The 15593-nt window shown below is 49.7% G+C and overlaps 1 protein-coding gene across 1 annotated transcript in view; it reads left to right on the top strand.

Annotated features, from left to right (window-relative positions):
- Nucleotides 1–15144, top strand: part of TEP1 (telomerase associated protein 1) — a 30693-nt gene extending 15549 nt beyond the window's left edge. The window contains exons 16-46 of the mRNA XM_021714242.1: nucleotides 2–196; nucleotides 310–485; nucleotides 580–736; nucleotides 867–1046; nucleotides 1531–1602; nucleotides 1860–1992; nucleotides 2150–2300; nucleotides 2519–2652; nucleotides 2837–2925; nucleotides 3213–3327; nucleotides 3768–4038; nucleotides 4202–4325; nucleotides 5145–5269; nucleotides 5397–5496; nucleotides 5748–5903; nucleotides 6043–6255; nucleotides 6520–6673; nucleotides 6779–6991; nucleotides 7966–8126; nucleotides 8353–8466; nucleotides 9542–9649; nucleotides 10006–10138; nucleotides 10233–10309; nucleotides 10410–10542; nucleotides 10682–10818; nucleotides 10976–11100; nucleotides 12409–12552; nucleotides 12700–12796; nucleotides 14536–14641; nucleotides 14747–14964; nucleotides 15115–15144. Coding sequence (XP_021569917.1) covers nucleotides 2–196; nucleotides 310–485; nucleotides 580–736; nucleotides 867–1046; nucleotides 1531–1602; nucleotides 1860–1992; nucleotides 2150–2300; nucleotides 2519–2652; nucleotides 2837–2925; nucleotides 3213–3327; nucleotides 3768–4038; nucleotides 4202–4325; nucleotides 5145–5269; nucleotides 5397–5496; nucleotides 5748–5903; nucleotides 6043–6255; nucleotides 6520–6673; nucleotides 6779–6991; nucleotides 7966–8126; nucleotides 8353–8466; nucleotides 9542–9649; nucleotides 10006–10138; nucleotides 10233–10309; nucleotides 10410–10542; nucleotides 10682–10818; nucleotides 10976–11100; nucleotides 12409–12552; nucleotides 12700–12796; nucleotides 14536–14641; nucleotides 14747–14964; nucleotides 15115–15144 — 4341 coding nt within the window. The remainder of the gene's footprint in view (nucleotide 1; nucleotides 197–309; nucleotides 486–579; nucleotides 737–866; nucleotides 1047–1530; nucleotides 1603–1859; nucleotides 1993–2149; nucleotides 2301–2518; nucleotides 2653–2836; nucleotides 2926–3212; nucleotides 3328–3767; nucleotides 4039–4201; nucleotides 4326–5144; nucleotides 5270–5396; nucleotides 5497–5747; nucleotides 5904–6042; nucleotides 6256–6519; nucleotides 6674–6778; nucleotides 6992–7965; nucleotides 8127–8352; nucleotides 8467–9541; nucleotides 9650–10005; nucleotides 10139–10232; nucleotides 10310–10409; nucleotides 10543–10681; nucleotides 10819–10975; nucleotides 11101–12408; nucleotides 12553–12699; nucleotides 12797–14535; nucleotides 14642–14746; nucleotides 14965–15114) is intronic.
- Nucleotides 15145–15593: the final 449 nt, after the last annotated feature.

Genomic DNA, 15593 nt, shown 5'->3' with positions numbered 1-15593 from the left:
GCCTGGGGCCCAGCCGGAACAACCAGTTTCCATCCCAGATGATGACTTGGTCCAAGCTACCTTCCAGCAGCTGCAGAAGCCATCAAGTCCTGCCCGATCACGCCTTCTTCAGGACACAGTGCAGCAGCTGATGCTGCATAGCGGGAGGCTGAGCCTGGTGACTGGACAGTCAGGACAGGGCAAGACAGCCTTCCTGGTACAGACCCTCAGGGGCCTGGGCAGAAGGGAGGGCTGTATTGGCTCAGGAGGTGGATGCGGGAGCTTGTGCATATAAAATATAACCATGTTTTCTGTTCCTGCCCCATGCAGGCATCCCTTGTGTCAGCCCTGCAGGCACCTGATGAGGCCAAGGTGGCCCCCTTGGTCTTCTTCCACTTTTCAAGGGCCCGTCCTGACCAGGGTCTTGCTCTCACCGTGCTCAGACGCCTCTGTACCTATCTGCATGGCCAACTAAAAGAGCCAAGTGCCCTTCCCAACACCTACCGGTGTGTGTCCCCAATTATCCCAGCCTTGTTGGTGCCCTATGGTACTGCCCCTACATCTCTCTGTCCCACTGACTGACTTTCCCTCCACATGTAGAGGCCTGGTGTGGGAGCTGCAACAGCAGCTGCTTCCCAAGTCTGCTCAGTCCTTGCAAACTGGCCAGACCCTGGTCCTGATCATCGATGGGGCCGACAGGTTGGTAGACCAGAATGGGCAGCTGATCTCAGACTGGATCCCAAAGAAACTTCCCCGGGTGAGCAAGAGGGAGAGATGGGTGTGGGAGGCAGGTTGGGGAGAAGGAAGAATGCAGGAGGGAGGAGAGGGGGCTGTCTAATGTTTTCCTTTTTTTCCTATCTTCTGGGTTCTTTGCCCAAATGTCACAGTGGGTACACCTGGTACTGAGTGTATCTAGTGACACGGGCCTGGGGGAGACCCTTGAGCAGAGCCAGGGTGCTCATGTGGTGGCCCTGGGGCCTCTGGCACCATCTGCCCGGGCCCAGATGGTGAGAGAAGAGCTGGCTCTGTACGGGAAGCGACTGGAGGAATCGCCTTTTAACAACCAGGTTGGATCTAGGCCAGGGTTGGTGGGTGTATGGGGTGAATCTGGGAGCCCTGAGCACTTGCGGTACCAAGGCTATCAGCTGCCTCACACAGACCTGCTCCTTCGTTTTCTCAGAAACTCTGTCCATGCAGAGTTGTTATTAAGATAACTGCGGTTTCCTGATGATATCATTCAGACTTTTTCCCCTGGTGAATAGTTTCTCCAGGGCCTGTTGGGAGTGAGGGGGCTAGTAAAACAGTGGTTGTCAGTGGGATAGACTGAGCCATGGGGGTTTCCCTGGGAGGGCTGGGTGGGCAGAGCGTTGTGGGGAGGGATGGTTATATCCTAAGGTGATGCTTTGGACCAGTCCCCTACTGGGGACTCTTGAAGGAGGAGCTGCCTTGCAGTGGGCCTAGTACTGGGGCAGAGGGCTGGCTATGGGCAGGTTCCCTGGTCCCCTCACTGAGTCCTCTGAGTCTTGACAGATGCAGCTGCTGCTGGTGAAGCGGGGATCAGGCTTGCCACTCTACCTGCGCTTGGTCACCGATCACCTGAGGCTCTTCACATTGTATGAGCAGGTTGGTGGCTCATCTTCCAAGTGTTAATCCCACTTCCCACTTTCCAGCTGCTTTCTCTCATCCTCATCCCTCATCCTTGCCGTCTTGTGATCACCCATTCCTCATCCTCACCTCCCCCTACTCCCACTTCCCACCCACCTTTGCTCTTTACTTTTTTCAGGTCTTCCTTCTGTTCTCCTGTTGCTCATTCCCTACCCCACAACCAAAGCTGCTTCTCCTCCCTCCCCACTGACTGAAGCCCAGCCCTTCCTCCCTAGGTGTCTGAGAAGCTCCGGACCTTGCCTGCCACTGTCCCCCTCCTGCTGCAGCACATCCTGAGTACCCTGGAGCAAGAGCATGGGCCTGATGTCCTTCCCCAGGCCTTGGCCACCCTTGAGGTCACACGTAGTGGTAAGTGGTGGGGGTCAGTTGGGAGGTTGAGGGCTCAGGGGTTGGATGACCTCAGTTCTATCGGGTTCTCAGCAGGCAGTGCCAAGAGGGACTAGGTGTCACGGGGATGAGCATACTGTGTGTTTAGGAGAGGGCCTCAGAGAGCTTGTGTTTTCAGGTCTGACTGTGGACCAGCTGCATGGAGTGCTAAGTGCATGGCGGGCACTGCCTAGGAGGACTAAGAGCTGGGAAGAAGCAATGGCTGCTGTTAACAATGGAGACCCCTACCCCATGGGCCTGTTTGCCTACCTCGTCCAGAGTCTACGCAGGTACAGTTGCTCCCAGCTGAGCTCCCACCGATCTCATTGTGTCTTCCCATCTTTGAGCCAGGGCCTCATGTATTGCCCCAACACCTGTCTCTCAGACCCTGAATGGGCTACTGCTCTAGTTACCGCTGTTCTTGGTGGGAATGGAAGCCCATGCTGTGTCGGGATGCTCACTGACAGGCCTTCTTCCTCTCTCTTTTCCCTTCTTCACGTGAGGACAGTTTGCTAGGGGAGGGCCCTCTGGAGCGCCCCGGTGCCCGGCTCTGCCTCCCTGATGGGCCCCTGAGAACAGCAGCTAAACGTCGCTATGGGAAGAGGCCAGGGCTGGAGGACACAGCCCACATCCTCATCGCAGGTGATTGCAGCCCAAGTCAGCCTGGGCACTTAGTGTGGGGCCTGGGCCTAGAGGCCAGGACCACCCAATGATGCTTCCCATCTCACCTGCTACCTCAGTGGGTGGTTGACTCTTCCTGTAGTCCAAGGGATGGGATCTTGGGGATGCTGCAGGGCTGAGGCTTTCCCAATATCTGTTCTTATAGCTCAGCTCTGGAAGATGTGTGACCCTGATGCCTCAGGCACCTTCCGAAGTTGCCCTCCTGAGGCTCTAGGAGACCTGCCTTATCACCTGGTTAGTCTTCAGATCCCATAGACACCTTTTCCCAAGCAACTGCTCTGCCTATTCTGAGCTTCTGTCCCCTCGACCACCTCCACCATCACCACTACCATTACCCCCTACTAAACTCCCTCTACCTTTCTCCTTTTGGTTTTCCTGTTCTTCTCTTTCAGGTCCTTTGTCCCAGCTCCTGAAACGAGGTCCTGGCTGCAGAGGCAGAATCTGAGACTACTATCCCTTGTTACCAGCCTCCTCGTGGCCCTAATTAATCCAATTTGACTTTCCCAATCTGACTTTCCCAGCTCCAGAGCGGGAACTGTGGCCTTCTTTCAAAGTTCCTCACCAGTCTCCATGTAGTGGCTGCACACCTGGAATTGGGTCTGGTCTCTCGGCTCTTGGAGGCCCATGCCCTCTATGGTGAGATGAGTCACTGGCTTGTTTCTTCTCTGAGATGTGGATGTGGATGTGCACATGGGGGCCCTGCTAAGGGGAAGTACAATGGAAAAAAACAGTCAAATTTCCATTCCAAGTTGAAAATGTCAAGAGGATGGGCAAGTTATTCTCAGGAGGTCTTTTGCCTAGATCTCTTCAACCAGAGGCTCTCAAACTTTATTTAGTGAACATAAAATTATCTGAGAAACTTGTTCAAATTGCAGATCCTTCGGTCCCCAGATTCTGGTTCCCTGGGTCTGGAATGGAGCCCCAAGTTTTATAGCTTTAGCAGGTGTTCCTGATATGGAACCAGAGGGCCACACTTTAAAACCTACTATTTTAGATACACCATATGATTTTATTTTGTGCTGGGGTTAATGGAGTCCAGGCTGGCTCCCCAGTGACATTCTGCGTTTCTTTTGTAGCTTCTTCAGTTCCTAAAGAGGAACAAAATCTCCTCGAAGCTGATGAAGAGGAACAAAACGTCCTCCAGGCTGACATTGCTGTATTTTGCACCTTCCTGAGGCAGCAGGCTTCAATCCTCAGTCAGTATCCCCTGCTCCTGCCCCAGCAGGCAGCCAACCAGCCTCTGGACTCACCTCTTTGCCACCAGGCCCCCTTGCTCTCCCACCGGTGGCACCACCACCGCATATTACGATGGCTTAATAAACCCCAGACCATGGGGATTCAGCAAAGGTAAGACCCCAGACCCTGGGAAAGCAAGCCGTAGCCCTTTCTGAAACTGAAGAGTAAGAAAGACCAGAATACTGTGGAGCGGGGGATTCTGGTACAGAAATGCAGAAATAGACCTCCATTTGCTTTCTTTCACTTATTTCTTCCCTTCCTGCTCTTCCTCTAGCTCCAGCCTATCTCTGACAGTTTCCTCATCCCCCACCGCTGTAGCCTTCTCCCCTAGTGGGCAAAGAGCTGCTGTGGGCACGGCCAGTGGGACAGTTTACTTGTTGGATCTGAGAACTTGGCAGGTAGGACAATCAAGGTGGGACAGATTTTATCCTCAGAAAACCCTTGCAGGTGCCCTGAAGCCCTAGACAGGCCAAATCCACCTGTTATCACCCTGCTTGATTCAGTACCTTTACTCCCCTCACCTCAGATCAAAGGGCTTAGTCAAAAAATCAACCACACAGCAAATGTTTGCTGTCCATCTTCCATTTAAGGCACTGTGCTAAGCATTGCAAGGAACATGGGACTTAGGACATGGTCATTACCTGTCAAGTGATCAGTTTTGTTGAGAGATAAGACATACAAGGTAAAAAAGGAACCAAAACATAGCTATGGGACATAAGTAAGAGCCAAGTGCACTGTGTGGTTATAGGAGGATATAGGATGGAAAAGGGCAGGCATTCTCAGTTGAATGAGGCACTTGAGCAAAGGGGAGAACATTCTCTGCTGATGCTGGGTATTATTACAGCAGAGGGTGCTTACGAGAGGGTAACAGTAGATTAGGCTAGAGAGGCGAGTCCTAGAGCCACAGCCTCTCTCAATCTCTCACCGTTCTGCCCATATCAGCCCCTACCTCATATATGTGCATTCAGGTAACCCCATTTTCTCAGACCCATCAAAATCTTTGGTGAGTTGGGGAACAGATATGGGGTTTGGAGTGAGGGACATGTGGTCCTACTAGGATCGTGAGGCCTCACTTGAACCTGTGCTTGGCTAGAAAAATCGAGTCAGAGGCTTGAGTCCTTCTTGCCTTGGTCTTCTTTTTGGTTGGGGCCTGAGGTGGTGGGCCATGGAAAGTCAGGGGAGTGGCCTGAACCACGCTTCCCCACTTGCTCTCACAGGAGGAGAAGTCTGTGGTGAGTGGCTGTGATGGAATCTCTGCTTGTTGTTTCCTCTCGGACAACACACTCTTTCTTGCTGCCTTTGATGGGCTCTTGGAGCTCTGGGACCTACAACGTGGTTGTCGGTAAGGGGTCTCCCCCATGCCTCAGAGTGAGGGTTCTCGCCATTTGTTGGAAACCCAGAGGAAAGGAATGAGGAGGGAGCATAAGGCCAGGAGTCTCCAGGGGCCTGATGTTATCTTCCTGGGTTAGGGTGCTTCAGACCGAGGCTCACCAGTACCAAATCACTGGCTGCTGCCTAAGCCCAGACCACCGGCTGCTGGCCACCGTGTGCCTGGGAGGATGCCTAAAGGTAAGACTAGGGGGTTTGCAGTGGTCAAAGCAGCCCTAAACTGTGAGTCGGCCCATTGAGGTGATTTTCTCAGCATGGCAGAGGCTGCTGACTGCTTGGCCAGAGGAAGACTTCCCCACTGAGACAGAGGCTGCTGACTGCTTAGACAGAGGAAGACTTCCCCACTGAGACAGAGTGGCCCCTAGAGCTCTGAGACTGAGAAGTTCAGTCATCTGTGTTTGGCACCCTGATTCTTCCTCTCTCTCCTCCAGTTGTGGGACACAGTCCGTGGGCAGCTGGCCTTCCAGCACACCTGTCCCAAGTCCCTGAACTGCATTGCCTTCCACCCGGAGGGGCATGTAGTAGCCACAGGCAGCTGGACTGGCAGCTTCAGCTTCTTCCAGGTGGATGGACTCAAAGTCACCAAGGTAAGAAGGTCCTATTTCACTCTGGGGGAGAAAGCACAGGAGGATATGATTGTAAAGTGGGGAATGACAGACATCAGCATCACTTTGGGCTTATGCTGAGAGCAGTTCCTAATGTTTCCATTTCTATTTCCCTATGTAGGACCTGGGGGCTCCAGGAGCCTCTGTCCGTTCCTTGGCCTTCAATGGGCCTGGGCGGGTTGTAGCTGTAGGCCGGCTGGACAGCACAGTGGAGTTGTGGGCCTGGCAAGAGGGAGCCCGGCTGGCAGCCTTCCCTGCCCACCATGGCTCTGTTGCTGCTGTTCTTTTCCTGCATGCGGGGAGTCAGCTACTGACAGCTGGAGAGGATGGCAAGGTCAGATTACAGAGGGTTGGTAGTGGGTCACGCGGAGGGAGTAGCAAAATCAGCAAATATTAGGGTGAGGGTGGGAGCCTTTGTTGAGACTGTGGAATAGCTTGGATGGTGGGAGCTACAGGGAGAGGGTTGTGGGTATGTGGACGGGCAGCTCTTAGAAGAAAGGTCTCTAGAAGGAAGACTTTAATGGGGGTGGCTATAACTTGGGGGGTAGCATCAGGTAGTGGAGGTGGTATATCTTTAAGCCTTTTTCTTGGCCTCCAGGTTCATGTGTGGTCAGGGTTTCTAGGTCGGCCCCGTGGGCGCCTGGGTTCCCTTTCTCTCTCTCCTGCCCTGTCTGTGGCTCTCAACCCAGATGGTGATCAGGTGGCTGTTGGATACCGAGCAGATGGCATTAGAATCTACAACATTTCTTCAGGTATCAAAGGGGGAGTGGATGGCTTTTTCAGCATTTGGAAATAAGGTACTCCTACCCCTGACCTACTTCCCAAATGTCTCACTCTCTTGTTTTCTCTCATTCTAGGTTCCCAGGGGGCTCAGTGTCAAGCACTAGATGTGGCAGTGTCTGCACTAGCCTGGCTGAACCCCAGGGTATTGGTGAGTGGTGCAGAAGATGGGTCTCTGCAGGGCTGGGTGCTCAAGGAACGCTCCCTTCAGTCCCTCTGGCTCCTGTCCAGATACCAGAAACCTGTGCTGGGACTGGCCACCTCCCAGGCACTCTTGGCTTCTGCCTCAGGTACTACTTGGCAGTGGGCAGGGTTACTGCAACATTGTTCATCTTAAATATACTAATACCTTCCTTTAATTTGTAAATATATGTGTATAAAAATCCATATACATGCAAGTTTTTTTACAACTTTGAAAGTGTTTGTTTTTTGAGTTGGAGCCACACCCTGATGAAGTGCAGTGGCATGATCACAGTTCATCTCAACCTCAACCTCCTGGGTTCATGCCATGCTCCTCCATCAGCCTCCTGAGTAACTGGGATTACAGGCATCTGCCACTATGTCTGGCTAGTTTTTTTTAACTCTTTGTAGAGACAATGTCTTGCTATGTTGCCCAAACTGATCTTGAACTCCTGAAGTCAAGCAATCCTCCAGCCCACATTGCTGGGATTATAGGCATGAGCCCCATACCTGGCCTCAAAGTGCTTTTGAAAACATTTATTTTGCATAGTCAGTCTAGATTGTTTCTTCTGGTTCCCTCACCCTCATTCTGGGATATCTAAACTCCCAGCAATCCTTTGAGTTTTTGCCCTGTGGGAGGGATGCTGTGTAAAGGGGAGATGGGTTTCCCTTAGGAGAGAGTGATGTTGAGGTGGAAATGCAGAATGACTGTGGCCCTGTCTGGGAGCAGGCCTGGTCCTCACAGGTGTTGAGGTGAAAGTGACACTGGGCATTTGAGAAGAGGAGAGGTCTGGAGCAGCCCTTGCAAGAAGTGTGGTAGAGAAATAGAGAGGAGGACCTGCATTCCTGGCCTGAGCTTGGAGTCGAAGCTGGGAGTGCTGGACGTTCCTGTCCTGTGTACTCACATGCTGCCTGACTCTTGCCCAGAGCCTCTCTATGGTCTAGTGAGTCACTGTATTCCTCCCTTAGAGCTGTGCCCTCAGGAGTCACCCTTGGCCTCTGTGATTGCCCTTGTCTTTGGCTTCCCAGGCCTGTCTGGCTTCCTCTTTCAAGAAACCTTTCTCTCTCTATTTTTCCAATGCAGAGGATTTTACAGTGCGGCTGTGGTCAAGGCAGTTGCTGACACTGCCGCACAAAGCAGAAGACTTTCCCCATGGCACTGAGCTCCAGGGACACGAGGGCCCTGTGAACTGCTGTAGCTTCAGCCCCAATGGAGGCAGCCTGGCCACTGGGGGCAGGGATCGGGTGAGCTGCCGGATGCAACCCCTGGGTCCCATGGCCTCTCTGGCTCTTGTGTTCTTTAACAGCCCGTTTCCTATGGCTTCCGTCTGCTTTTTTCTTTGCCACATTTCCTAGGGATCTGTTCACCCACGATTCCCTCTTTCCTTGAAACTTCTTGCCTGAAATGGCCCTGGCGTTCCCGCCTCCCTCTTATGGTCCTGACTGCTCCCTCTCCTTGGGACCCCTCCAGAGTCTCCTCTGCTGGGACGTGAGGACACCCAAAGCCCCTGTTTTGATTTGCTCCTTCCCTGCCTGTCACCGTGACTGGGTCACTGGCTGTGCCTGGACCAAAGACAACCTGCTGGTGAGTGAAGGGATGGGGTGAGGCAGAGCACAGCAGGGTTCCTGGGGAAGACAGTGCTCCCCATCTCAACCTTTTTCTGGCACCCATAAATAATAGCTAACACTTATTGAGCATTTAGAATGTGCCAGGTGCTGAACTAAGCTCTTTGCATATATTGCCTTGCTTAATCTTTATGACACCCTGTAAAGTAGATACTACTTTTATCTCTGTTTCACAAACAAGGAATTGAACCCGGAATAAAGAACATTTCCAAGGTCATATCAGTGATAAAGCTGAGCCAGTGAACTTTCTAATAGAAAACCCCGTATCCTTTTTTGTTGTTGTTTTAGAGTTAGAGTCTCACTCTGTCTCCCAGGCTGGAGTGCAGTGGCACACTCACAGCCACCGCAGCCTCGACCTGCTGGGCTCAGGTGATCCTTCCACCTCAGCCTTCCAAGTAGCTTGAACTATGCCCACCACTTGCCATCACGTCCAGCTATTTTTTTATTTATTGTGGAGATGAAGTCTCACCAAGTTGCCCAGACTGGTCTCTAACCTGTAGGCTCAGGCAGTCCTCTTACCTCAGCCTCCCAAAGTGCTGGGACTACAGGCAAGAGCCACTGTGCCTGTCCTCATCTCTCTTTTTAAAAACAATGTGGGGACTCTGTAATAGGAAACTAGGCCTCACCAACCCTGAGTGCACAATTTAGACTCTTGCATGCCTGTATTTCCAGCTAATTAGAAGGCTAAGGCGAAAGGATTGCCTGAGCCCAGCAGGTTGACACTGGGATGGCCGTGAGCGTGACACTGCACTTCAGCCTGGGTGACAGAGTGAGACTACAATTCAAAAAAAAAAGAGAGAGAGAGAGATGAAAGACGTGAATACATGTTGAATAGACTTGTCATGGTCTATTCTGTGCCTGCCTTCTAGGCTGCCAGACTTTTCCTTGGCTGATCTTTCATCTTTTTTTTTTTTGAGTTGGAGTCTCACTCCATAATTAAGAACATAATTATTGCCCTCCATTCTACATTATTCACATGCCAAAATGCTGGAAGGATGCAGATAATCCCACCCCTTTAACTTCTGACTCTGCAGATCTCCTCCTCCAGTGATGGCTCAGTGGGACTCTGGGACCCAGAGTCAGGACAGCAGCTTGGCCAGTTCCTGGGTCATGAGAGTGCAGTGAGCACTGTGGTGGCTGTGGTGAGAAAGCAACAAACTTACCGCGGGTCTCTGGGCGGGCTAATGGGGGAGGCTGGATGCATTGGGTATCTAACCACAAAGTCAAAAGAAGCATAAAGAATTAGATACTTCGGACTGGATTGTGGTATTGAGGCTAAGGATTGATGTAAGGGGAGAGAAAAGGGAACATGAAAATACAGCATCTTAGCATCATGAACCTGAGGCAAGACTGAGCCACCCAGTTCCACCGTTCCTGAGTTTGCACTGTTTGACATCTTACAAATTCCTAATGCTTAACTCACACCTCTGTGGAGGGAGGCCTACTTCCTACGTCCAGCTCAGTATGAACCTACTCTGATCTTGTGCTCTGGGAGCAGGAGGAGCATGTGGTGTCTGTGGGCCGGGATGGGACCTTGAAAGTATGGAATCATCAGGGCGTGGAGCTGACCTGCATCCCTGCTCACTCAGGACCCATCAGCCACTGTGCAGCTGTCCTGGAGCCCCATTCAGGTAGTGAAATGTCAGCCGCCTCCCCGTTCCTACTGCCTCTTTTCTCTTCCCCTGCTCCTTTCCTTCTTCTGACTCAGTTTCTGTATCTTATCAGCTGGACATCCTGGGCCAGAGCTTCTGGTGGTGACTGTTGGACTGGATGGAGCCACACGGTTATGGCATCCACTCTTGGTAAATTCTGAAAGAGTGGGGTGGGGAGAGGTGAGAAAAGTATGTGGGAAAACCTTCTCTTGGGCCACCCTTATGGGCCATCTCTATCCATTTCTCCTAGGTGTGCCAAACGCATAACCTCCTGGGACACAGCGGCCCAGTCAGTGCAGCTGCTGTTTCAGAAACCTCAGGCCTCTTGTTAACCACCTCTGAGGATGGTTCCATACGGCTTTGGCAGGTTCCTAAAGAAGCAGGTGAGTGAGGTGTGGAAAAAAGCAAAGTATGAAAGGGGATTGTGTTCTTGGGACCGAGAAGGACAAGAGCAACCTGATATCTCTTCTTATATAATAGCAGCAGCCCAGCTCCTAATGTATCACTTCCTTTCTTCTCCAGATGATACATGTATACCGAGGAATTCTGCTGCCATCACTGCTGTGGTCTGGGCACCTGATGGATCCATGGCGGTGTCTGGAAACCAAACTGGGGAACTGATCTTGTGGCAGGAAGCTAAGGCTGTGGCCACAGCACAGGTGTCTTGGGCAACATCAGTTCTTTGTGTGAATATAGCCCCTGCTGTGTATTTAATGGTGCATGCTGGGGTCAAAGTTTGCATATATGTGTGGTGGGGAAAAACGGGTTACTATTCTCACCTCAGAAATACTGAATTGAACTTGTTGTATATACCAGGCTCCAGGTCACATCAGTGCTCTGACCTGGTACTCGGCAGGGACCTTCCTTGTTCTCAGTGCTGATGAAAAAGTCAGCGAGTGGCAAGTGGAACTGCAGGAGGGTTCAGCATCCAGAAGTTTCAGGTGAAGCAAGCCAGCTGGGTTCAGCCCCTTATCCCTGGGATTTTACTCAAATCACTCTACTTCTTATGAATAGTATGTTAGTTACTAACCATCAGTATAAATGAATAATTCTCAAGAGCCTACTTGGTGCCAGGCACTGGGAAAGGCAGTATGAACCAGACACAAATGAAATTTATTATGTAATAAAGGAAACTCAGAGGAATGTGCATATGATTCAACTACCAATGATATTCAGAATGATGAGTGCTATAATGAAGATAACACATATGCGCACACACATATATTCCTGGGGCTTCAAAATTTGAGAAATTGTGAGAAAGAGTTGATATCTGAGTTGAGTTTAAAGAATGAGTAGTAGTTTCCTGGACCAGTAAGGGAAGTGAATGATGTTTTAGAAAGAGGAGGGAGCATTTACAACAGACATGGAGGCATGAGAGTACATGGTCTATCCTGGGTATAGCCAAGTCCTTGGATTCCTGGTGGGAGTGGGGGGCAATTGGATTGAAAAGATAAGGCCAGGAGTGGTGGCTCAAGCCTGTAATCCCAGCACTTTGGCAGGCCGAGGTGAGAGGATTGCCTGAGACCAGGGGTTTGAGACCAGCCTGGGCAACTTAGTGAGACCTTGTCTCTACAATAAATCAAAAAAATTAGCCAGGCGTGGTGGTTTATGCCTGTAGTTCCGGCTACTTGGAAGGATGAGGCAGAAGAATCACCTGAGCCCAGCAGGTTGAGGCTGCAGTGGCTGTGAGCGTGACACTGCACTTCAGCCTGGGCAACAGAGTGAGACTCCAATTAAAAAAAAAAAAGAAAAGAAAAGATAAACTGCGGCCAGACTGTAGAGGGCACAGTGCTAAGAATTTTGAATGGAATAATGATCTAAATTTAGAAAGAGAACTCTGGTGCAGAATGGAGGATAGATGGTGGAGGAGAGATACTAAGGTAAGGAGATCACTTTTTACAGTTGTTGCAATAACCCAGGAAAGACATAATGTGAGCCCTGTCCTGGGCAGTGGAGATGACATGGAGAGAGAAAGATTTAGGCATGTGTTGCAGGTAGAATCCACAGGGCTTATTGATCGCTGGAGGTAGAGAGGGAAAGAAAAGACAAGAATGTTAAGATTCTAGTTTGGACAAGTAATCGGATGGCAGTAATAAATACTAATATAAGAAAAACAAGAACAGAATTTGTAGGGAAGGTAATTCATTTTGCTTTATACTTTACTCCTGAGGAATTCAGAGGGGACCAAGAAACCTGAGAGAGGTCAATTAAAGTTGGATCTTTGTCCATATCCTTTTTTTGAGCTATAGTCTTCGCCTGAACCGAATTCTGCAGGAGAACTTAGGGGTGCTGACAGATCTAGGTTTGGCCCTTGACGGTCACTCCCTCATCTTGGCCACTGCAAGTTTGGAATTACTGCACATGAAGCCAGGGGATGATCCATCTACAATCTGGTAAGATCCAAAATGCTGTTTTCTCCTGAGCTGGAAAAAGAACTGTGTATAGGTGGTTAACTTGAGGTTGAGTCTAACCTGGAAGAAAACACTGGGGTTTTGAAGAGAGGTGTCCTGGGCTCAGCCTCTTCTTTTCTTATAAACCAGGAACAGCTATGCAGAACATCCTCTGAAGCTGTCTATCCACAAGGAGTATGGTATATTTGTCCTGCAGCCCAAGGATCCCAGAGTTCTTTCTCTCTTAGTAAGTCCTGTTTGGGTGTGTGTTAAAACAAACATTTGTCTAGAGCCAATGTTTTTAAATCTTGGGGATCACCATGGAGGATAGGGGGATGGGAAATGCAGTTGGGTCCAAATTTTATCTTCCTTCAACTAGAGCAGCTCTTGCTTTAGGGCGTTATGTATTAGGCTCCTGTGTAAGATTTCATCAGTACAAAAAAGGATTCTATATTTAGAAAAAAATGTGGGAAGCCACAAACCTAGAAGTTCTCTCAATTGCATTTTTCCCCAGGTCTCTCTTACCTTGCCACTGTATTAGCATCTTGAAGGTGAAGACTGCATCTTGTCTCTGTCATCATATTTAGCAATTACCTAATAGATACTCAACACTTACTGGGTTTGGTGTGCCAAAGCTAACTCCTCACCTCACTTGTCCTGGAAAAATTATGAAATCCTGACCTGCTACCTACTAAAGTTACCTACTAAAGCCCATTTTTTGACCCAGTGATTCTACCCGTATATATATATACCTAGGAGAAATGAGTACATATATTCTCCAAAGACAGGTACAAGAATGTTCATAGCAGCATTATCCATTACAGCTAAAACAACCTGAATGTCTATAAACAAGAAAGGAACAAATAGTTTGAAATGTATTTATACAGTGGAATGTTACAGGGCCTACATGGCAAAAAAAAGATAATATGATACTGAATGCTGGTGAATGGGACAGAACAGACATATCTCATAGGCATTATGCTGGGCAAAAGAAGCCAGACTCAAAGGAGTACATGGTAAATGATTTCACGTAAATAAAGTTCAAGAACAAGTAAAATTAACTCATGGTGAAAGAAGTCAGAATATTATTAGCTCTGTGGGTATTGGTCTGGTATTGACTGGGAAGGGGCATGAGGGAAACTTTCTGGGGTGATGGAAATGTTCTACACCTTGATCTAAGGGGTGATTGCATGGGTGTCTGCATGTGTAAAAGTTTGTTGAAATATATACTTAAGATTTATGTACTTGGCCGGGCTCGGTGGCTCGGCCTGTAATCCCAATACTTTGGGAGGCTGAGGCAAGTAGATTGCCTGAGCCCGCAGGTTTGAGACCCACCAGGGCAACTTGGCGAGACCTCGTCTCTACAATAAATCAAAAATTAGCCGGATGTGGTAGCACACACCTGTAGTTCTGGCTGCTTGGAAGGCTGAGGCGGAAAGATCACTGGAACCCAGCAGGTTGAGGCTGTGGTAGACGTGAGTGTGTCACTGCACTCCAGTCAGGGCGACAGAGTGAGACTCCAACTCAAAAAAAAAGATGTATGTACTTTACTGATTCTGAGTTACAGTTTGAAAAATAAGTCCTAGGCCAGACACGGGGCTCACACTTATAATCCCAGCACTTTGGGAGGCTGAGGTGAGAGGATTGCCTGAACCCATGGGTTCAAGACCAGCCTGGGCAACTTGGCGAGACCTCATCTTTACAATTAAAAAAAAAAAAGCTGGGCGTGGTGGCACATGCCTGTAGTTCCAGCTACTTGGAAGGCTGATGTGGGAGGATCACCTGAGCCCAGCAGGTTGAGGCTGCAGTGGCCATAAGTGTGCCACTGCACTCCAACCTGGGTGACAGAGTAAGACTCTGATTAAAAAAAACAAAAACAAAAACAAAAATACAAGTCCTAACCAGTCTTGAGCAGGAAGCCATTGCTTTGTCTGGCAGAGTTGACTAGTATGGATGGGCTAAACAAAATTACCTATCCTTTCACAGAAGCAGATGGAACCAGGCGAGTTTGAAGAGAGCCTGGACTTTAATCTGAACTTGGAGAATCCTAGTGGGACCCTAATATCAATAACACAGGCCAAACCTGAATCTGGTGAGTGGTAACGGAAGACCCAAGGAGCCTGGAGATGGCGTAGGGGAGGATGGTGGATCTTTCAAGGCCTGAGACCTAGCTCCAATTCTGCCTTTAAAATGGCAGAGTCCTCATTTTTGTGTGCCAGCTCTGATGGGATGCTATGGAACCTAGCCAAATGCAGCCTGGAAGGAGAGTGGATTACAGGTAACATCTGGCAGAAAAACGTAAAAGTTCCTGAAACCCAAACTTCAGGGACAGAGTCATCTGTAGACTCAGAATTAGATACCAGCACGGAGAACTGGTCAAGAAGCCCAGATCTAAAGACCCGATGGCGTAGAAAGGTAAGTTTGAGGGAAGGGTCACAAATACAAGGGAGGAGGCTCTAGGTCTGACACAGCAGACTTTGGTGCTTCCTTAACTTAAGAGGGACTCTGAGAACTCACCATACTGCTCTCCCCTCCTCTTTGAGATTCATTCGGGCTCTGTCACAGCCCTCCATGTGCTGCCTGAGTTGCTGGTGACAGCTTCAAAGGACAGAGATGTTAAGCTATGGGAGAGACCCAGTATGCAGCTGGTAAGTGTGTGTGTGTATGTGTGCACACTCACATACACAACAGGGACTAAGTGGGGTTTCACAAGAGAGTAAACTTAGGGTAAGAAAGGGCCGAAGATCAAAATTCTGTTTTCTTCAAACTCTCTTGCAATAATGTACCACTGATCCATTTCTTTACAAAAAGCATTAATGTGAGAGAAAAGTTACTAAGGAGGCCCTAGGCTTGTAGCCCTCATGTCTTGTGTTTTTGTTCCCACTGTAGCGGGGCCTGTTCCGATGTGAAGGGGCAGTGAGCTGCCTGGAACCTTGGCTGGGTCCTAACTCAACACTGCAGCTCGCCGTGGGAGACATGCAGGGCAATGTATACTTTCTCTCCTGGGAATGAAAATGCACTACTCAGGGAAAATACGACACCAC

This window comes from Carlito syrichta, unplaced genomic scaffold, assembly GCF_000164805.1.
Source record: "Carlito syrichta isolate Samal-C Ts95f unplaced genomic scaffold, Tarsius_syrichta-2.0.1 Scaffold305452, whole genome shotgun sequence".
Classification (NCBI taxonomy): domain Eukaryota; kingdom Metazoa; phylum Chordata; class Mammalia; order Primates; family Tarsiidae; genus Carlito; species Carlito syrichta.
Note: the sequence above shows the minus strand (reverse complement) of the source record. Positions and strands in the feature narration are given on the sequence as shown.